The sequence below is a fragment of the Cucurbita pepo genome, chromosome 20 (assembly GCF_057944985.1).
Source record: "Cucurbita pepo subsp. pepo isolate OVF chromosome 20, ASM5794498v1, whole genome shotgun sequence".
Lineage (NCBI taxonomy): Eukaryota > Viridiplantae > Streptophyta > Magnoliopsida > Cucurbitales > Cucurbitaceae > Cucurbita > Cucurbita pepo.
The window spans coordinates 1,296,284-1,317,135 of NC_141817.1; the positions used below are offsets into that span (position 1 = coordinate 1,296,284).

At 37.0% G+C, this 20,852-nt stretch overlaps 5 protein-coding genes across 8 annotated transcripts; 2 read left to right on the forward strand and 3 right to left on the reverse strand.

Annotated features, from left to right (window-relative positions):
• The first annotated feature begins 1,390 nt into the window (after window positions 1–1,390).
• Window positions 1,391–3,067, forward strand: LOC111783150 (U-box domain-containing protein 38). Its single transcript, XM_023664050.2, has one exon. The coding sequence runs from the start codon at window positions 1,415–1,417 to the stop codon at window positions 3,011–3,013; it is 1,599 nt and encodes a 532-aa protein (XP_023519818.2). The 5' UTR covers window positions 1,391–1,414; the 3' UTR covers window positions 3,014–3,067.
• Window positions 3,068–4,491: 1,424 nt separating this feature from the next.
• On the reverse strand, window positions 4,492–5,708 carry LOC111783550 (peroxidase 65-like). The gene has a single exon (XM_023664475.2). The coding sequence runs from the start codon at window positions 5,623–5,625 to the stop codon at window positions 4,630–4,632; it is 996 nt and encodes a 331-aa protein (XP_023520243.2). The 5' UTR covers window positions 5,626–5,708; the 3' UTR covers window positions 4,492–4,629.
• Window positions 5,709–8,279: 2,571 nt separating this feature from the next.
• On the reverse strand, window positions 8,280–9,188 carry LOC111782953 (uncharacterized). Its single transcript, XM_023663811.2, has 3 exons — window positions 8,777–9,188; window positions 8,590–8,702; window positions 8,280–8,509 (listed from the first exon to the last, which is right to left on the reverse strand). Exons 1-3 carry the CDS (start codon window positions 9,081–9,083, stop codon window positions 8,414–8,416), a joined length of 516 nt encoding a protein of 171 aa, XP_023519579.1. The 5' UTR covers window positions 9,084–9,188; the 3' UTR covers window positions 8,280–8,413.
• Window positions 9,189–11,740: 2,552 nt separating this feature from the next.
• Window positions 11,741–18,611, forward strand: LOC111782954 (protease Do-like 9). 4 transcript variants are annotated; one of them, XM_087120710.1, is made up of 11 exons: window positions 11,741–12,473; window positions 13,076–13,275; window positions 13,375–13,555; window positions 13,687–13,878; window positions 14,794–15,026; window positions 15,852–15,953; window positions 16,100–16,150; window positions 16,240–16,344; window positions 16,438–17,499; window positions 17,590–17,754; window positions 17,829–18,611. In XM_087120710.1, exons 1-9 carry the CDS (start codon window positions 11,867–11,869, stop codon window positions 16,534–16,536), a joined length of 1,770 nt encoding a protein of 589 aa, XP_086976836.1. In that variant the 5' UTR covers window positions 11,741–11,866; the 3' UTR covers window positions 16,537–17,499; window positions 17,590–17,754; window positions 17,829–18,611. The 4 variants fall into 4 exon arrangements, with proteins under 4 accessions (XP_086976836.1, XP_086976835.1, XP_086976837.1 ...); XM_087120709.1 differs by having other exon boundaries at window positions 17,846–18,611; XM_087120711.1 differs by having other exon boundaries at window positions 18,036–18,611.
• A 1,098-nt stretch (window positions 18,612–19,709) lies between these two features.
• LOC111783153 (uncharacterized) lies at window positions 19,710–20,716 on the reverse strand. The gene has a single exon (XM_023664053.2). It carries the CDS (start codon window positions 20,577–20,579, stop codon window positions 20,085–20,087), a length of 495 nt encoding a protein of 164 aa, XP_023519821.2. The 5' UTR covers window positions 20,580–20,716; the 3' UTR covers window positions 19,710–20,084.
• Between the last annotated feature and the right edge of the window lie 136 nt (window positions 20,717–20,852).

Sequence of the window (20,852 nt, forward strand, 5' to 3'; positions counted from 1 at the left end):
TTTATTTTAAAAAATTCGAAACATAAAATTATTTCATCTATTAATATATATCTTTTTAAGTGAAAAATACTTCTCCTATCTAATAAAAATATTATTTCAAAATTCTTATGAAAATATGAATTAGATATAATTAATTGAGGTTACAAAATTAATAAACGAGACTGTCATTAATTAGTCAAAATTCGATCCCAACTTTAGAACTAGACGAACGTGCAATCAAAATTAATTTTAATGATTAAAGTACATTTATACTTCTTTAAAAAATGTTAAATATTTATGATTAATTTGAAAAATACATACATGGTGGGGATGAAAATGCCGTGTAGGGATTTTCTTAAAATATCCCATTGGTCAAAGTTTAGCTGTTGGAATTTTAAAATAAGATGGAATAAATCGTCCAATTAAATTAATATATACAATTAAACTAATACACAAGTTGTAGCTCTTAATTAGACTTGGTCGAGTTCATAGCTGTTTTTAAAAGCAACTTCAAATGTTCGGGATCGATTTACACACATTTACTTATCGTATAATATAATATTTTATTTTAAATAAAATTTTAAAATTTAAAATACAATAACAATCAAACATACGAATAGTGACGTGGATGACAACAAACTTCTCCGGAAAAAAAATGCTATTAAAGCCATAATAAATAAAATAAATATTTCGGATAACAACGAAACATTTTTTTATAAGGGTATGCAAGTCTTTCTCTAATAGACTAATTTTAAAATAATAAGGCTGACGGTATGTAACAAACTAAATAGATAATATCTACTAGCGGCGAGTTTAAACTGTTACATTACTCATCGTAGTATAAAATATATAGTACGATATATTTAGTATAAAATATATAGTACGATATATTTATGTTATCTTTTATCGGAGTAATAAAATAAAATATTTAAACAAAATATTTTCAATTAGTTAATTTTTTTGTTTGAAAATAATTAATGAGTTTAGTTATTAATTGCCAACGAATTTCCGAAATAATAAAAAAATATATATTTAATAAAATATAAAAAATGATTGGACCCTTCAAAATGTTGCTGCCGTAAGCCCGTATACGTATTATACGATGGCTTTTATTTTATTTTTATTGACTTTAAATCAATAAAATTAAGGGGAAAAAATATATATTTTTACAAATACTAAACGGAAATAGTCCATAAAATTTGACGGCGGGTGGGGGGCACGGTAAATGCAGCCGCGGCGGCCGGCCGGGCGTTGAATCTGAAGCGAAGACTTACTCTCCGGTAAAAAGAAAATTTCAGAAAGTCAATCTCCGACCTAGTCTTCATCACAGCCTCCGAAAATTTGCCATAAATCAAACTCTTCAACGCCCAAATTGATCGAACCCGTTGATTCCTCTCCAGACCTCTGTTTTTTTTGCTCTGTTTTTAACTAAGAAATGGTTGGCCATGGCAATCACAGGTTGAAACTCTCCATCTTCCACCACCGATCTTCGTCGGACTCGAAACCTGAACGGCCGGTAGAGTATCCCAGAGAGTACCTCTGCGAAATTTCCAAGTCGTTAATGGCGGATCCGGTTGTCGTCTCCTCCGGTCAGACGTTCGAGCGCCTCTGTGTTCAAGTTTGTCAAGAATTGGGATTTTCGCCGAAGCTTGAAGATGGGTCGAGGCTGGATTTCACCTCTGTTATAACCAACAGAAACATGAGATTCACCATTCTCAAATGGTGCGATGACAACGGAATCGAACACCCACGACCCCCTCAGTACACCTCTATTGAACTCGTTGTTCGTCAATTAATGGAGAAGGAGAGACAAGAGAATCGATTCGAGACTCCTGATAGCGAGTTGTTAAGAGGCGTCGCCGATAAACCGCCGGGAGTTGCAGTTCATGCGACTACGGAGGTTGGGTTCCGAGTCAACCGATTTCAACTCAACTCGCCGCCGGAAACGGAGGAGATCGTACGTGAAAGTACTATTTTGCCCTTCAAAACGCAACCCTCTTGTTACGCCGCTCATTCTTTGTCCTCTTCGAGCTTCGACAGAGGAAGTTCCGATTCGTATACACCAAATTCAGAAGAGGAATCTCGTCTCATCATGAAATTCAGAAGCGGCGATGAATTCGAACAACAAGAAGGAGTGATTTCCCTAAGAAAATTGACCAAATCCAACGAATCAATTAGGGCTTCTATATGCACAAAGGAATTCCTCGCCGCACTACTTCCTCTGGTTTCATCCAGATCTACAAATATCCAGATCAATGCCGTTGCTTCCGTCGTGAATCTCTCCCTCGAGAAATCGAACAAATTGAAGATCCTCCGAGCAGGATTCGTTCCGTCATTAATCGACGTTTTAGACAGCGGATACGCGGAATCTCAAGAACACGCAGCCGGTGCTCTGTTCAGTTTATCATTAGAGGACGAGAACAAAATGGCGATTGGAATTCTCGGCGCGTTACCGGTACTGATGAACACACTCCGATCCGAGAGTGAGCGGACGAGAAACGATTCGGCTCTTTGTTTGTACCATTTGACTCTAAACCCTAGCAACCGTGTGAAACTAGTGAAACTCGGCGCCGTTCCAATACTTCTATCGTCGACGAGAATCGAAGGCTCTGCGAGCCGAATCCTGTTGATTCTGTGCAATCTCGCCGTCTGTGCCGACGGAAGATCGGCGATGCTGGATGCGAATGCGGTGGATTGTTTGGTCGGGATGTTGAGGGAGAAAGAGATGGATTCCGAGTCGACTCGGGAGAATTGTGTGGTTGCGCTGCACGCATTGAGTCAAGGAGGATTCCGATTCAAGGGATTGGCGAAGGCGGCCGGCGCGGTAGAGGTTCTAAGAGAGGTTGAAGAAAGGGGAAGCGAGAGGGCGCGGGAGAAGGCCAAGAGGATCTTGGAGATGATGAGAACTGGCGGGAGCGGTTCCGTTGAGATCGAAGGCGTCCGCCGACATGGGCTCGACGCCGGTGGAGTCAGCTGGACCGGCCGGGCTGGTGCTGCCTTGAACCGGTATTCTACCAATACTACTAAGTTTTGATTTTTTTTTTCTCTTCTTTTGTATTTTATTTTTAGGATTTAGTTACTGTGTATAGTTATTTAATTTGCCTATGCAATTTTTTTTTTTAACAATTTTCTTTACAATAATATTAATTTTTTTAAATAAAACATTTGACCTCTTAACAAAATTCCAAAAATTAAAAAAAGCTATTTTTATGATTTTTAAATGAAAATAGTGTTAACAACTTAAATTTTAAAAATAAAAAATTTAAAAATGAAAGAAATTAAAATGGTTGATTACTGATATATTAATTACTTTTATTAAGCTATTCATGATTTTTTTTAATCTTTAAATGAACATTATTATTTTTTATTTAGTTGAAATTATTATTATTTAATTAAAATCTTTGTCTCATCTTGTAAAATTAAATGATAAATTTCGTTTGACAAAGATTTAAATGCCTCTAGTTAATTTGAAGGGTGGGAGCTATATTCCTGCCCTACCCTATAAGTTGTAGGCCACAATGGTATGATATTGTCCACTCCTTTCTTCAAACAAAGTACACTCGATATTGTCCACTCCTTTCTTCAAACAAAGTACACCCTGTTTGAAACTTTTAGTCAATTTTGACTACACCTTCGAGACTCACAATTCTTTGTGCAATATTTGAGGATTCTATCACCATGGCTAAGTTTAATGGCTAAGTTTAAGGGATTCTATCACCATGACTAAGTTTAATGGCTAAGTTTAAGGGCATGGCTGTGATACCATGTTAGGAATTACGACTCTCCACAATGAAGTTTAAGGTCATGGCTAAGTTTAATGAAGTTTTTATAAGTGAGGAATGTTGGCCTCTTTGGGAAGCCCAAAGCAAAGCCACGAGAGTTTATGTTCAATGTTCAAAGTGAACAGAGAAGCCCAAAGCAAAGCCCACGAGAGTTTGTTCAGCCCAAAGCAAAGCCACGAGAGCTTATGTTCAAAGTGGACAGAGGCCTTTTGGGGAAGCCCAAACAAAGCCATGAGAACTTATGCTCAAAGTAGACAAAAGGCTTGCATTCCTCACTTATAAACACTTTGGGCGTCCCCAAAAGGCCTCGTACCCATGGAGGTAGTATTCCTCACTTATAAACCCATAATCTTCCACTAAATTAGCCAACGTGGGACTCTCTCTCAATAATAATCCTCAACAATAGGAACTTGTTTTGAACCAGATTGGATGGTTACAATTTCCCATGCCCCACCCCATAAATAGTTCTACTCAGCCCATTTAGCCAAATATTTTGATAATTTCAAAATTATTCTCTATAAATATAGGGAAATAAATAAATAAATAAATAAATAAATAAATAAATAGGAAATATTTATATAAAAGGAAATACATAATGACCATGAGAAGCACTATAAAATCACAACTGATCAACAATTCCCATCTTAGGGACGAAATCCAAAACAAACAAACCATCAATTTTCAGAATTAAAAAAAAAAAAAAAAAAAAAAAAAAAAAAAAAAAAAAAAAAAGCTTCTTCTTCCTAGAACAACATTGATTGATTTGCATATTATTTTTTGTGTTTTGAATATTTGTTAAAAGAAAAAAAGAAAAAAAAAATAATTAATAAACGAAAAGAACAGAAAGAAAGAAAGAAGAAGCGATGTCTCACGTCTTGATGGAATTAAAGAGGTCGCACTTTCGTCGAACCTCTCCCTTCCTTCCCGTCTTAACTTCGAAAACGCTGAGTTTCTCCATAGCATGAGCAAAGTCGTGAAAAAACGCCGTCTGATTAACGGCGTAAAGGTCCACGAACGGCTTCGTCCTAGGATCCTTAACCAGAGCATGGTCGGTGGCCAGTAGCCCCAGTCCACGTGGGAGATTCTGGTAGTACATATTGTCGAATTTGCCAGGTGTCATCACGTCATTGAATGCTGACATGGATGTATCCTTCTCGCGATTGGCGCACATTTCCTTCAGCTTGTCGGCGAACTTTGGGTAGATGTCGGGGTCGGTGGGTGTGGTGGCGCTGAAATTGAACAGCCGGTCCGAGAATTCCTTGCAATGAGAGAACCCAATGGTGTGCCCGCCGGAGAGTGCCACCATTTCTTGGATGCTGAATCCTCTCTGCCCAAAGAAATCCACAAGTTCATCCACCGTGTGCTTCACTTCAGGGAGGTTCCCTTCCACGTGTTCCAATTTCGAAACCATTCCATCTTTTCGTCCCAAAAGGACATTATAAAACGGCCCTCCCACCATCACCACTAGATCTCGTGTCGCTTGAGCCAAGATATCAGCACAAGAAACAATACCAGGACACGATAATTCAAGATGGGTTTTAGCATGTGCGATCACGTCAAACGCGTCACCAGAAAGGGAGTGATTGATTTCAGCCTCACGCTCCGCTTTGTTAAAGGAATTAGAAGCAATGAGGACGGAAGCATCACAACCATCAACAAAACAGTCGTGGAAGAAGAGACGAAGGGTACCAGCTGCAGTGACAGGGCTAGTGATTTGCTTACTCGTGACGGTCTCGCGAATGACCTTCTCAAAGTTGGGACATGTCTTTTGGTAATAACCGACGGTGAGCTTCGAGTCGACCGGGGAGACGGGTAGGGAGGTGACCATGATGGGAAAAAGGAGGAAATGTAAAGGGAAAGCCATGGCGGAGGGAAAACTTAGCTTCCTCCTAAGCTATTCTTCAATGGGGAAGCCTATTCCAATGGTGGGCAATGAAGAAGAAGAAGGGAAAGGAAGCAATATTAATGAAGAATGGGTCTAGTGGATAGGAGAATTTTATGGGGCTTGCAGTTATCCAAACCCCTTCAAAGCTCCTGAGATTAATGGTTCTTGTTCTTCCATCCTTATGTGTGGTTCTTCACCCACTTCCTATTTTTGCATTTCCTCATTTTCCCATTTAATTTTTATTTATGGATCGAAAATCTTCTGTGTGTTGCTACTTAAAAGAACACGTTAAAAACATTTTGCGAGTGTATACGATGAAATCAACTTAAATATAGTTTAATTGATTTAAAATATTCTCTCTCTCGTACTATATTGAATGTTCGAATATATGATAGATCCTTGAACATATTTGTTGTTTATTTGAATTTGAATCCAACCCATTTAAAAAAAATGGAACTTTAGTGAATGCATGTCTCATAATGAACGAAATGAATTCCCTATCAACTTTTTGTGTGTAAATGGATATCCATTGATTCATGTTGCTATTACATAGGATATGTTAGGGTTGGCATCACGATTTCTAGCTACAAATTATTTACTCTACTCTATATAGGCTTTAGAGACCATTCTTTTTTATGATATCAAAAGGTTCGGAATTTATCGGTTCTAAGTTCTTTGACCTACTCAATTCATAATAATTCCTACTTGAATCATTATGAAAAAATTCACTCTCAAAACAACTATTTTTTTTATCTATGAAAGGTTAAACGTTGAAGGTCAGGTCCACAATAGGTAAGATAAATGAATATAAGTTATTTTGTATATGAGCTGTTGCATGCTGTGTCGATGGATCTGATCCTTTTGTTTCGGGTGAAATAGTCTCTCGTCATATTACAATAGGTAAACTAGCCATATAAGTGAGTCTATTCCATCTTAGTTTTCGTTCATTGTTCCTTATAAGAGAGTCACGAAGTATAAAGAGATACGATCATTTCACACGCATAACAAGAACGATAAAACCGATTTTGTAAAATGATTATAAAAGAAACCGTGAATGTGAATACATAATTGATAGAGTGAGTCAAACTATGTCCACACTTTTGATGCATGATGAAGCCAAATGAATATTGAATTGAAAGTGTAAGGTAGCTACAAACAAAAAGCAAAAGGGTGCAACATGTTCTTGCTTTGTCTGTGAAAATGCATAGTGATCGGCAGTGATGGGGGTGGGGTATGTCTATGAGCATGCTGCGTGGCCTTGCATGGCACAGAAAGACAAGCAAAAGAGCACTCACCCTCAGTGCCTCATGCGACTCATTGCTATCAATTCCCCTTTTTGGGTCAAAATCCCATCCCCTTTTAACATTATTTCCTTTGCTTACACAATCTCAAACACTACATGCCCCACATCCATTCAACTTTCCCCATTCCCTTCTCTCAAACACCCATCATACTCAAAACTCGACACGTTATTGACCCCGTCTATGTTATTTCTTGAATCTTTATATATAACAGTCTAAGCCTACCGCCTTGTCCGCTTTAACCTGTTATGTACCGCTGTCAGCCTCCTAATTTTAAAACGTGTCTATTAAGGAGAAGTTTTCACACTCTTAGAAGAAATGTTTCGTTCTCCTATGAATGGGATCTCACATTAGAACGGTTTAATGTAGTTGAAAAGTTCAAAGTATCATTTATGAGAGATAACGATTGCATTAAATGATCTTTCGTTGGGTCGAATTGAGGAAGGGGAGTATGTGGGGGTGGAAAAGGGAACAAACAAACATTCTTAGATTTTCAAAAGGGTAATGATGAATGTTGTCTAAGCTTAGAAGGAGGAGGGGTTGGATTGTCGATGTCCAACGTTGGAGATGGAATGGTCCCATGTTGTCGAAAAGCAAAAAACATAAGATTGAATGTCTGATATGATATGATGTGACCACAATCCCATCTCAATCTCATTATATTCTTTCTTTTTTCGTTCGATTTAAACTTAAAGTTCATCTTTAACTATTACTTTTTTTTTTTATTTTCAAAATTAAATTTTACGAGATTTGAACCTCAGATCTCGAATATAATAAATATCGAGTATATGTTAATGCTTTGACGATTTATAAATTTAATAAGAATTTAAGATAATAATTATTTTTAGTTCAACAAAATAATACAAAATTTAAGAATTTATTTTTAGGCTAAACTAATAATAATAAAAAATACTCATAAATTTTATATTTTATTAAAAAATATTGCAACCTTACTTTTTTTTTTTTTAATGGAAAAAAATTAAAATTTTGTTGAAAAAAATACTCGAAAATCGTCTATTTATAAATTTAAGGATATTAATATTATTTTTAATTTAAGGATATTAATATTATTTTTGAAATTTTTTAGATCTTCAAGTAATATTAAAAAATTAAAATCTAAGTTTAAAAGTATTTATTTTTATTAAATTTAAAGGTATTTTTGTGGATTATTTTTACTAATTTATTTTTGTTTTTATTTTTATTTTTTCTTTTAATGAAAGTAAAAAGAGAAAACAAAAAATAGGAAATAATAACAAGTGGGAATTATTTTAATCTTCCAAACCCAATTTCAATTTCTCAAGTGAAATTACAAATACACCCTTTCATCCCCTGTTTTTCTTTCTCTCTGCTCTGTTTCTGTAATGAACTATTCCTTACATATGCACAAATCTGAGTCTAAAAACTCCTGAAAAATCACCCATTTTCTGTTCATTTTTATATCTTCTTGATCGGAAAACCTCAAACCCTCAACTTCCGGCCTCGGAAATGCTCTGCAGAGAAGGCTGCCACCCTCTCGATTTCGCCGCCGACGACACTGCTCTGTTTTTCTCACATTTCATCCCCTGCAAAATAATTGGAACTAAAATGTTCAGATTTCACTCATGAAATGAAATTTAATCACGAAAATTAATTATAAACCCACCTGATTCATTTCCCCTTCTGATCCCTTCTCCAAATTTCCATCTTTTCCTTCAAAATCCAACGAATTTCTCTTCATTTTCGCTTCCTGTTTCGCTTTCAAACCCTGCAACACATCTAAACCCACAATACCAAATTCAGAATCGGATGAATCAGTGAAAATAAGCTAAGAATTAAGGAATTAAACAGACCTTGGTTTGTGACAAGGCGGTAAATTTGGCCGAGAACGAGGGAATCGGTCGGCTTGAGAAGCTTGATTCGGGTTAATCGGACCGAATTGAAATTTGTGGTGTTTGTTTGGATGTCATGATCACGGCGGCGGTCTCCGGCGGTGGATTTTGATGGACAGATTTTGGTGGAGATGAGAAGGGCGACGTAATGCCCGGGATTTGACTTCATGATCTCGCCGGCGTTTACCGGCCAGTAAAATCGGTCGACTTTTCCGTTTGGGTGTTGGATGATTAGAGATGCTGTGTCAATGGCTTGGCAATTTCCCATCGGGTTTCGTTTTTGGTTATGCTTCTCTCTCTACTGGTACTCTGTTTCTCTCTCTAAAATACAGAGGCGAGGTTGAAGAAGAAGAAGAAGAAGATCGAATTCGAGAGTAGATGGCCAAGCACCGACCGTTTTATAGCCTGCAAAACGGTGCGTTTTGATTCATATGGGTAATATTGTAATTTCACCGAAGGGCAAATACGTCTCTTCGCATTAAAAAAGAAAGCATCTAATTTGTTCTCTTTTTTTTTTTCTTTTCTTTTTATGTAATTAGTAATGAAAAGATAATTATTTACTGCAAAAACTAATTTTCTGCTTTTAAACCAAACGTGTTAAATAATGAAAATATTTGTTTTTAGTAACTTGACATTTTTACCCTTATTGTTGACAATAAATACATTATGTGACGTCATATATGTTATTTATATGCTCTGTAACTGCCAACATTAGGGCATGGGATTTATATGGGAGATATTTAAAGATATTCACACTATTTAATTTGGATTTGGTAATTTATTATTTTTCTTTACTAACCACCATCATTTAAGGAAACTTGTCTGATTTATAAATATTTAATTATTGGAAAATTGATCTTTAATCCTAAATATTATTAGTTTGGTCTTAATAATTTTTTAAATCTCAATTTATTTATTTATTTATTTATTTTGAGAGTGCTCAAATTTGTTATATTAAACTTTTATTATATTATTAATAAAAAAAAAGGAATTGTTATTAAAGGGGTGTAAATGGGACCATTGGCAGGTTGTAGCAGCCAGTGGGAACCAAGAAACAGACATTGATTAAAAATAAGGACATGGCAATACAAAGTCCACTCAACCAACATCGTTGTCTGATTTTGTGTCTTTCCCATAATCTTCTTTCTCTTATTAATATCATTTTCTTACATTATTAACCCAACTAATCTCCATTAACATCTCATTAATTAAAACTTTATTATCATTTTCTCTATTTCACCCTCTTAGACGAACACGGCTCTCCATCACAATGGTATGATATTGTCCACTTTGAGCATAAGCTCTCGTGACTTTGCTTGGAGCTTCTCCACAAGGCCTCATACCAATGGAGAGAGTATTCTTTGGGGCTTCCCTAGGAGGTCTCGTACCAATGGAGATTGTTCACTTTGAGTATAAGCTCTCATGGCTTTGCTTTGGTCTTCCCAAAAAGCCTCATACCAATGGAGAGAGTATTCTTTGGGGCTTCCTCGGAAGGCCTCATACCAATGGAGATTGTCCAATTTGAGCATAAGCTCTCATGACTTTACTTTGGGCTTCCCAAAAGACCTCATGCTAATGCTAATGGAGAGAGTATTCTTTGTTTTATAAACCCATGATCATTCCCTAAATTAGCCGAGAGTATTTTTGTTTATAAACCCATAATCATCCAACCCAACCTTCCCTTTTTGCTTTTCTTTCTTTCCATGCAATGGAGATAATGTAACGACCTAAATCCACAGCTAGCTAACAAATATTGTTCTCTTTAGACTTTCCCTTTCGAGCTTCCTCTCAAGGCTTTAAAACGCGTCTACTAGGAGAAAATTTTTATACTCATATAAAAAGTGTTTTGTTATCTTTCTCAACCAATGTGAGACATCACTGATAATGTCTTTTATTTATGTACCTATAATAATCTTTTTCTTAATTAATATGACTCGTACACGTGCACGTGGGTATAGGTAATTTTTGTTGCATATGGGATTGTAGGTGTAACAAAGGACAGAAGCCCAAAAATTGGGTATGCATTATTGTGGGTGGAACTGTTAGTATTCAAAAAAGGGACCAATAAACAATGTGCAAGAATTGGGTAGAAGGGCCTGGCAGTGTTCATGGCAATGCCAAAGGAATCTGCTTTTGCAAATTGCAGACAATGTTAGTGTCCTTACAACTTATACAAATTCTTACATATATTCATTTTTAATTTTTTTTTTTTTTAAAATCTTTAGCTCGTATGACCGAAAACGGAGATGAATCTACCTCGTAACAACGGGTCGATGTGGATTCTACTACTTTGTAGTAACGGTTTTAATAACTACTGAATATAAGCTCGATCGTCATGCCGTTAAACTACGCAAAAAAAAAAAAAGAAAAAAATGAAGAAAATATTGGAATTATGATACAAATTACAATGTTATTTGTATATATGTTCTTGATTTCTAATGGGCCTCTGGCTTGACTGAATGCTCATTATTGCTTATTGGGCTTCTTTCTGGACTTTGGGCTTGGCTTAATTGGGCCTAGAGTAGTTACTTTTGGGCTGCTTGCAGAGGCCCAAATGCAACAACTTAGCAGTTGCTAAAAAGTTTGTCCAAATAAGGCCTAAGTAGTTAAGTCGGGACATTTGTTTTAAATTTAATCTATTTATTTAAGTTTAAAATTTTCAAAAAAAAAAAAAAAAAAAAAAAACTAAACTCATTTTTAACATGTGGTTTGAAAAATTAAAATTTTATTTTTAAAATTGTTAGAGAATAAATAATTAAAAAATAATTATAGAATTAGTACACGTTTGATCCCATGTAAACCAAATAATTGAAAAAAAAAAGAATAAAAGTTTTTAAAATTATAATAAAGAGGTTTTTTTTTTTTTTTTTTTTTTTTTTTTTTTTTAGAGAATGAAAGAAGTTAGTATAAAGAGAGGAGCCATTTGCGCGGTCCGATCTACCTTTCCCTTATTCTGAGTTTCGGGGCTCAGCGGAGGATCGGAAATTGAAAACCCATTTTCTCCACTCTGATAAACCCTCTCCGATCTCTCTCCCCTTCAATTCTTCGGAGATGGGAGAAGTCAAACGTAAAAGAGGTCGAAAGCCGAAAAATTCCAAGGCGGATTCTCTAGATTTTCCTCCGCCGACCACTGCTACCGTCACCAGTGTTGCGATGGTTATGGACGACGTTTTTTCAGTCAGCAACGTCGAGCTCATGGACCCGGCCTCCACTTCTAAACCTCACCAGAACCGCCGTGGGAGGCCGAAGAAGCTTTCGAAACATTTGGAAAATCCCGACAAGTTCCCGCAATTGTCTCCTTCTAGACGTGGCCCTCGTGGTGTCGAAAATGGCGAATTTACCGCTTCCGGCGACGTTTTTCCATCTGATATCGCTTTGGAACGGGTGCAGCCGGAGTGGCCGGGCATCGTGAGAGTCGTGCCGGCGATGGATGCTGTGGTCAAGGTATTTTGTGTGCACACGGAGCCGAATTTCTCACTTCCTTGGCAGAGAAAGAGACAATATAGTTCGAGTAGCAGTGGATTTGTGATTGGTGGAAGGAGAGTGCTCACTAATGCTCATTCCGTCGAGCATCATACCCAGGTTAAGCTTAAGAAGCGTGGGTCGGATACGAAGTACTTGGCGACCGTACTTGCGATTGGAACTGAATGCGATATCGGTAATGATATTCGTTGTCCTTAACTTTTCTCTCCTTCTTCGTTGTCTTTGGGTTTTTATTAAATTCACGAGGTTCGAAATGGAATATGACGGTGAAATCTTCACATTAGATCATGCTTGACCTATTTTCTATGTTTATCTCAATCTGAAATTATGCGAACGTTATCATGCATTCCGGCTATTCATGACCATATTGTTGCTAGAGTTGAGAATACTGGTCATATCTTCGTGGGCTTAACTGCACGGAAATTCATTATTTAGGCTTAGGAAATGGTGAAATTCATGTTGGTTTAGGAAAGGCTCGATAACATGTTATATACACTAAACTTGGTTATTTTAGATGAGATTCAGTGTGCACGTATGTTTGGTTGCTATTAAGAAACTTAATGATGGATAAATATGCAAGCTTAATATGAAAGAGAGACAAGGATTGATAAAACTCTCCATAATTAAAGATGAATGGTGTAAGTGGATCAGGATGCATGTAATTATAGGCTTACCTACCATTTATGTTGTTGCCTTGTACTTGCATGAATTTATTGTTCCATTCATTTATTGTGTTGTGAACTCAAAGCATTGAGTATTATGATGTATGTGTTGCAGCAATGCTTACTGTTGATGATGACGAGTTTTGGGTGGGAGTTTCACCGGTAGAATTTGGGGAGTTACCTGCACTGCAAGATGCAGTAACTGTTGTTGGTTACCCAATTGGAGGTGATACAATTTCTGTCACAAGTGGGGTTGTATCGCGGATAGAGATCCTGTCTTATGTTCATGGGTCTACTGAGCTTCTCGGTCTGCAGGTTTTGAGCTTTTGAGACTCGACCATATTTGCTGCTATTTAGTTTTTTTAGGAATAAAGTTAATGGCCGATGCTTTACTTCAACTTTTTTCTGCTGTAGATAGATGCTGCTATAAACTCTGGTAATTCTGGTGGGCCTGCCTTTAATGATAAAGGAAACTGTGTGGGCATTGCATTTCAGTCGCTCAAGCATGAAGATGCAGAAAATATAGGTTATGTCATACCAACGCCAGTTATCTTGCATTTTATACGGGATTACGAGAAGAATGGAGCATATACAGGTATTTGGGCACTTGGAGTGGGATGAAAATCAGACTGTGGTTCTTTTATGTTATCGTCACTGATTGGCATTGGTCTTTGTTAATGATTTACTTGGTTCTTTACTTAAAGCAATAACATTCTTGGATGCCAGGCTTTCCAATTCTTGGTCTTGAGTGGCAGAAAATGGAAAATCCTGATCTTTGTGAGGCTATGGGGATGAAAAAAGATCAGAAGGGTGTCCGTATTAGACGTATTGATCCCACTGGCCCAGAATCCAAAGTTTTGAAGCCATCAGATATTATTCTCGGCTTTGATGGGGTTGATATTGCTAATGATGGAACAGGTAAATATATGTTTTATCATTTTAACACAATGTAAAAACACAATCCTTGAACTGGCAACCATCTATAGACTACTTTAGTCTCTTGTTGAATAATAGTAATTACATATTTGGATTACTTCCATTAACACTGACAAGATTAGCAAAATATACCTACATATGGCTCACTAATTACCAAAAGTACAAAGAAAGGTAAATAGACTAACCTAATCAATAGGATAACATGTTATCTTAGGATGAGCAATATGGGAAGGTGATTGATTACAATGTCCATTCCATAATCCATGAAGACGAAATCAGAGAAATAGAAACCTCCTACTATAGCAAAATTCACTTCCCTTTCCCACAAAAATTATTTTGTTTCCTTCGAATAAAAGGTATTATACTGCACTTTGGCTTTCTTCATGGAGAGTAAATCACCAACGAATTGAGTAAAAAGCTCCCCTACGGTAGAAGCCTGGAGGTTAAAGCATAATTGCTGAGTACCGTTATTCGAAGCAATATTTTTAAAAAGCAAGCTTTTCGCATCTTTGTTTCTTTTCTTCTTCTAAATACGAAAAGAGAAAAATGGTGGGTGCCTATTTCTTTGGAAGATTTCTCATCTCATTTATTAAAATTTCCTTTATGTCATGCTTCATTATACAATATTTTTTATATATTTTCTTTTCTTTTCACCCCACTTCACCGAAGCTGGCTCTTTTTTCGGTTTTTTTGGCATCTTGTATTGCACTTAATCTCTAGAGGCTATTGAGCATTTAATATATCTGGCGCCTTTATAAAACAGTGATTTGCGGGCTAATGCTAGTGCATGGCAGAATCTAATCCTTAGATTGTTTCTTCTGTCTGTTTTGGAAAAAGAATTCTGTAGATTCCTCTTCTTTTTTATTTGATAGCCCACTCTCTGTTGCTGTCTTGCAGTTCCTTTCCGGCACGGTGAGCGTATAGGATTCAGTTACCTTGTCTCCCAGAAATATACTGGTGATAGTGCAACAATAAAAGTTCTGCGCAACTCTGAGACACTCAGTTTTAATTACCAGCTTGCAACATACAGAAGGCTCATTCCTGCACATAATGAGGGCAAACCCCCTTCTTATTACATTATTGCAGGATTTGTTTTTTCCACTGTCTCCGTTCCTTATCTCCGTTCTGAGGTTTGTTCCCAGAATACTTTCCCTTCCCCCCAAATTCTATGACAAGGCTTTAGTTGTTTTTTTTTTTTTTTTCTCTTGATGATTTTCTTTTCTGTCTTTTTTAGATTTTACATGATGGATTTTAAAAGGGTATGAAATAGAATCTTAATGTGTTAAAAGTTTGTTTATAAAAAATTTTCATGAAATTTTGAAGTAGCATAATGTTGTTTGGCATGATTCTCTTATTGTCTGTGCAACTTCTATAGCTCTTGGCTCTTGGCTCTCTATGCACAGTTTTTACCTGCTCTTTTGGTACTATTTCATTATTATATTGTGAGTGGAGAGTAAATCAAACTTTGAAACTTGTAGCAGCAGCATCCTTGAGAACACTATAGCTGTCTTGATGTGTCAGATCTTAGGCCTATTAAGACGATTCATTCTTGTGTGGTATGTTCTGGATGAATTTCTTGGGGATTTCTTTCAGGAGCTAATTTGGAGGGTGGCTTGCATTGAGGTTTTTTTCTTTTTGGTTTTTTACAATTTCATGGATGGTATGAAATTACAAAAGAAGGGGAACCCCAAAAGAGAGATTACAAAGGGCCTCCCCAATTGGAGAAGAGAGGAGAGGAGAGAAGAGAAGAGTAGCTATAGGGGTGGAAAAAGAGGGGAACAGTTATCACTAGCATCACTCTTCTTCTCAAATGTTCACTTTTACGAGTTATGATTTGTATATATATGCATGCGCGCGCACACACACATATTTGAATTTTGAAGTCTTTTACTGATTTGATGTTAAGTTTTCTTACACCATGATACTGAACTTTCTGAAAATGCTTCGAATTGTAGTACGGAAAGGATTATGAATATGAAGCTCCAGTCAAACTATTGGACAAATTATTGCATTCAATGCCACAATCACCAGATGAGCAGCTAGTGGTGGTTTCTCAGGTTCTCTCCTTTACTGTCTTCTCTGTCTTCACTTCAGTGCGCTACATAATGTTGTGTATTTCTTTTTGGAAACTATATAATGTGTATTCTTTTTGGACTGTCAACTTCTCAACCTATTCTCCTTTTATCATGTAAATTTCTTGCAGGTACTCGTGGCTGATATCAACATTGGATATGAAGACATTGTTAACACCCAGGTTTGTATTATATCTTGCTAATAGCCTACGGAAAGACACCATTTTAACTGCACGTAATTACAATGATTGATCATCTTTGTGCACCATAGGTTCTTGCTTTCAATGGTAAACCTGTGAAGAACCTCAAGAGCTTGGCTAACATGGTTGAAAGTTGCGATGATGAGTTTTTGAAGTTCGATTTAGAATATCAACAGGTTCTATCCCCACTCCTGTCTTAAGAATCATCTCCTCCATTTTTTTTAATGATATCCCAAGTCTGATTTTTTTGTTTGCTGCAAATCTTCCAGATAGTTGTCCTCCGTACAAGCACAGCGAAAGCAGCCACTTTAGATATTCTGGCCACACACTGCATACCCTCAGCTATGTCTAACGATCTCAAGACCTAACTTCAGAATGAAAAATTAGGTATACTTGATTACGTAGGTTATCATATTTCGTTTTCCACCCTGCCGAGTATGCCCAGGTTCTGAAGGGGTTCCAGTATGCGTATGCTTTCCTTCTTCATGATGTTGGGTTTAATACGAACGGTAGGAAGTCGAAGTTCGAAAGGATTAGAATGAAGAATAGAATGAATCGAGAGTTAAAATTGCATTGTATCGACTTCTTAGCTCTTGGAAGTTTTGATTAGATGATATTAGTTGTTGGTAAGGCGGATTTGATGGTCTTCTCAATCCATCTTTTACCATTGATAATGGTATGAAAATTAGCCAACTTCTCTAAGTAGCTTGAAGTATGAAGCATGGTGTAGTTTCTCCTCATGGGTTGTTTTTTCTCACGAATAATAATGTGATGAAACATATCCTTATAAAACTTTATTGGGTACCATAACCTTAAGCAAGCTTGCACTCCCTTCTCCTTAATGTTCTTTCACTTTTTACATTAAAGCTAGGTGTCATAGTCCTTTTTATATATGTTAAATGTATGAGATGATTTTTAGGATTACTTTTTAAAGACATGTAGACCAAATCTAAAGGTGTGGTAGTTTGTGTACTCACCCATCACATAATGCAAAAAGTTGTTATCCTCTTCCCACGTGTAATTCCACATCGAGTGGGCCTTCCTCCTTAATCTCATTATACAATCTTGAACTACGATACAAGAAATTCTGACGTTAACTAAAGCGTTAGTATCCAAGACTGACCGAATTTACCATGTTAGTTGTCATGAACATCTAACGACAATAACTAATAGGTAAACTAGCTTGCTTAAGCTTCTTTCAGAAGTGTGTCAATGGTAGTTGTCTACGGCTAAGACATTGTACCTTGTCATCCATGAATTTGTTCGGAGTTACAAAGCTTCGGTACCACGACGACCTTTCGGGTAACTTGGTCTGACATCTGATGAAAGAGGTGAGTCATCAGATGTCATTCTTATTGTCTTGTTATCTCCTTCATGTTGAGGCATATGATAAAGTCATTTGTATTCAACATTAAATACAGATAAGGGAGAGACAAGGTAGAAGTTAGAGAGGTGGATGTATTACTTTCTTTCTTCCCATTCTCTTCGATTCCACATGGAGTTTTATTTGGCAGCGTTGAAGTTTCTTGTCCATTCCAAGACTTAATACTTTATTTTGAGGTTTCAAGGGAATGTCTCATTATGAGGTAGGTCCCTGCCAGTCCATTGAGCTGTTTCTCCCATTGCTTTCAGCATTCAATGAAATTTGTCTTTCTATCAGTCAATTGCTATCTGCAGATGTATTTGCACAGATGAAATGATCCATTGTTGAATCAGAAACACTTTTACTGACACAACAATCATCTAACTCTGCTGGACTGATTATATCTCTGTTCTTGTTTAGCATCTGAAAGTTTGAATGAATCTGCTCTGCTGTGTGTTTTGAACTGAATTGATTCATTCCTGAGTGACCCAAATGGTTATACAGATCAGAATTCCACTTCCCTTCTCTTCAAGGAACTGGATAAGCCACAGCATGTGGGTGATGACCAAGTAACCAGCTCGTGAGCTGAAGGACAGGTGTTGGAATGCTGGCAAACAAACAAGTGGCCATGATTTTGCATTCAAAATCTGCCTGACACGTGTACAGAGCCCACAACCCAGCTGAGCCTCTGTTCTGAGTTCTTATATAAACAAACCTCCAAACATTCCCAAACTCATCTCTTTTAGTATTGAATCTATGGGTTCCTCTTGCCATCTGAATGTGCCTGCTTTGAAGAGGAAGAGGAGAGAAGCGCGCCAGGTTCGCCGGAAAGTGCAGAAGCTCCGGTGGGTGGTGCCCGGTGGGAGAGGGTTGCAACAGGAACATCTCTTCGCCAAAACGGCTCATTATATACTGCATTTGAGATTGAAAGTCTGTGCTCTTCAAACCATCCTCAAATTGCAGGATGAGGCTTGAGAAATGTATGATATGATTTGATATGATTTTCTCATTGGGGAGTGTTTATTGTATATTTATATGGGTTTGGTATATTATATTTATAAATCATAAAATTAGTTGTGAGGTTTCACGTTCCTCGATGAAGACGAAACGAAACATTCATACATTTAGGGTGTGAAAATCGTTCATTACGAGATGCATTTTAAAACGGTAAGGTTGATGACTACAAGTAACTGGTCAAAACTAGTCCGGTTACAATTATAATATATGATTAATATGTCGATTAAATTTATCTTGAGACGTTTTTATTAATACAAATATAAATGGAGATAATTAATACAAAACTAGTACTTGTTCAAGCTCAAAACCTGACATGAATGGTTACTGACAGTCCGGATGGGCATCCTGGGTAGTTGCTCCGACTAGCTAATAGGACGAGCAGCGTAATAGAGTTAGAAAGGTATGAGTTTAGTTTGGAAGTATAAAACAAATGTTATGTCATAATATGTGATGTCCCACATTGGTTGGGGAGGAGAACAAAACACCTTATAAGGGTAGGGAAACCTTCCCCTATCTCACATGCTAGTAGATATTGTCTTCTTTGGGCACTAGTAGATATTGTCCTAGTAGATAGGGTTTTTTTTGGGCACTAGTACATATTGTCTTTTTTGGGCACCAGTAGATATTGTCTTTTCTATTTGGAGATTTGAATCTTTCTTGAACTTTAAGGTATATTTAAAAAACGCCCCTAATCTTTTAAAATATTCATTCTTTATCGACTTTGTTTTTGTTTGAAAATAACCCTGATATGAAAATGAAGATAAAAAATGGTATGATAATGACACGTACAATAGCGATACAATAACACATGTTTAAGTTTTAAGTATATTCTTGGAAAAGACATGTAACTCTGTTGATTCTTCGATCCTTCAAATGCTATTGACAGTAAAAAAAATTGTTAAACAAATGACCAATGAGATTCATGATAAATAGAAGCAATATTGTTAGAGAATTCCTTCTTACTCTTCGTGCATGTAGCTCGGTTGCACATGATCATACCTATCAACGAACACAACTCGAATGTCGTTTGGTTGGAAGATGAGTTGAGTTATTAAGCTAGTAATTTAAACTAATATTTTTTGAATTTTTTTTAAAAATAATTTTAAAAAATATATGAACCTATCAGAAATAAATAATTAAAAATATTTAATTCCATCTATATATCACGATAATAATAATTTTATTGTAAACAGCTTTAGTATCAACTAAGTCAAAAGTTATACAAAAACTTCACGAAAATATTAGTTTATATCAATAAATCTCTACTTGAAATTTTGAATATACAATTTAATCGAAAAAAAATAAAAATTATATCAACTATAAGAATATGAATACCAATCATTTTGCTACACGTCACCCCCACAATATAATAAACTATCTTATTTAACACGCGTACCGACGCCATTGGTGCCTCCTGTCGCAAACGGTCAACTTCCAGCTCATCAACTGAAAAAGATACGTTAAATCCGCAGCACAGAACGGAAACCGCCCGTTCAACTTCACCAGAGAAAAAGAACAGACCGTAGCCGCCGCATCCTAACTAGCCACCGCCGCGCCCGATGACTTCCCCGGCACCGGCACGGCGGAAAATCGGTCGGAGAAGTTTTGAAACCCACCACTGTATTCATCCCCTTCGAAATCCACATCACCGTTATGTCCCTCGTCGAAATTCAAAGCGTAACTGATGGGATCATATTGGAATTTCCCAAGCTTCACGGCGGCAGGCCGGTTCCGATTGAACCGGCGAATGAAGGTCTTCCATCTAGGACCAGCGACGATCTCGGACCATTCACGAAGCTTCTTGAGGGATCTGATTCCTCCACTCCACCAATGATCCTCCCCGTCGAACTTCGTTGATTTCGCTTTCGCCTTCGCCCGTTCCCACCAAGAAAGTTCGTCGGAAGCCGACCGGCTTTGTCCAAAGCAAGGGAAGCAAAAACAACTATAGCGTCTAGACGCCAAAAGAGCATCGGCGCCGTCGATTTCTCCGATTGATTCTATTTCTTTGAAACCGCCGTCACGATCCCCCATAGCTGTAGATAGAGATATAGGGTTTCAGAGGCGGATAACGCTCTCCGTATATAGAGCCAACGGTTTCAGAGACCGGAGACTTCCGGTAAAGTGGTAGGGCCCACCGTTTGTTAGCCGGTAGTCCTATTAACCAAAAGCTACAGAGCCGTGACAGGGAGAGAGAGCACTTAAGAGTAATTATAATGCGAAAAAATGGAAAACGGGATTTTTTTAAAGCCGTTGTGGGAGGTGAAGGGTTATGATCCTGTACTTCGCGAACAGACTGAAATAGTA

Coding starts and splice junctions, on each gene's coding strand:
- LOC111783150 (XM_023664050.2), top strand. CDS start 1,415: ATGGTTGGCCATGGCAATCACAGGTTGAAACTCTCCATCTTCCACCAC.
- LOC111783550 (XM_023664475.2), bottom strand. CDS start 5,625: ATGGCTTTCCCTTTACATTTCCTCCTTTTTCCCATCATGGTCACCTCC.
- LOC111782953 (XM_023663811.2), bottom strand. CDS start 9,083: ATGGGAAATTGCCAAGCCATTGACACAGCATCTCTAATCATCCAACAC. Junction 8,703..8,776: donor CCGCCTTGTCACAAACCAAG/GTCTGTTTAATT, acceptor TTGTGGGTTTAG/ATGTGTTGCAGGGTTTGAAA. Junction 8,510..8,589: donor CAGAAGGGGAAATGAATCAG/GTGGGTTTATAA, acceptor ATTATTTTGCAG/GGGATGAAATGTGAGAAAAA.
- LOC111782954 (XM_023663812.2), top strand. CDS start 11,867: ATGGGAGAAGTCAAACGTAAAAGAGGTCGAAAGCCGAAAAATTCCAAG. Junction 13,276..13,374: donor CTGAGCTTCTCGGTCTGCAG/GTTTTGAGCTTT, acceptor TTTCTGCTGTAG/ATAGATGCTGCTATAAACTC. Junction 16,151..16,239: donor AAGACATTGTTAACACCCAG/GTTTGTATTATA, acceptor TGTGCACCATAG/GTTCTTGCTTTCAATGGTAA.
- LOC111783153 (XM_023664053.2), bottom strand. CDS start 20,579: ATGGGGGATCGTGACGGCGGTTTCAAAGAAATAGAATCAATCGGAGAA.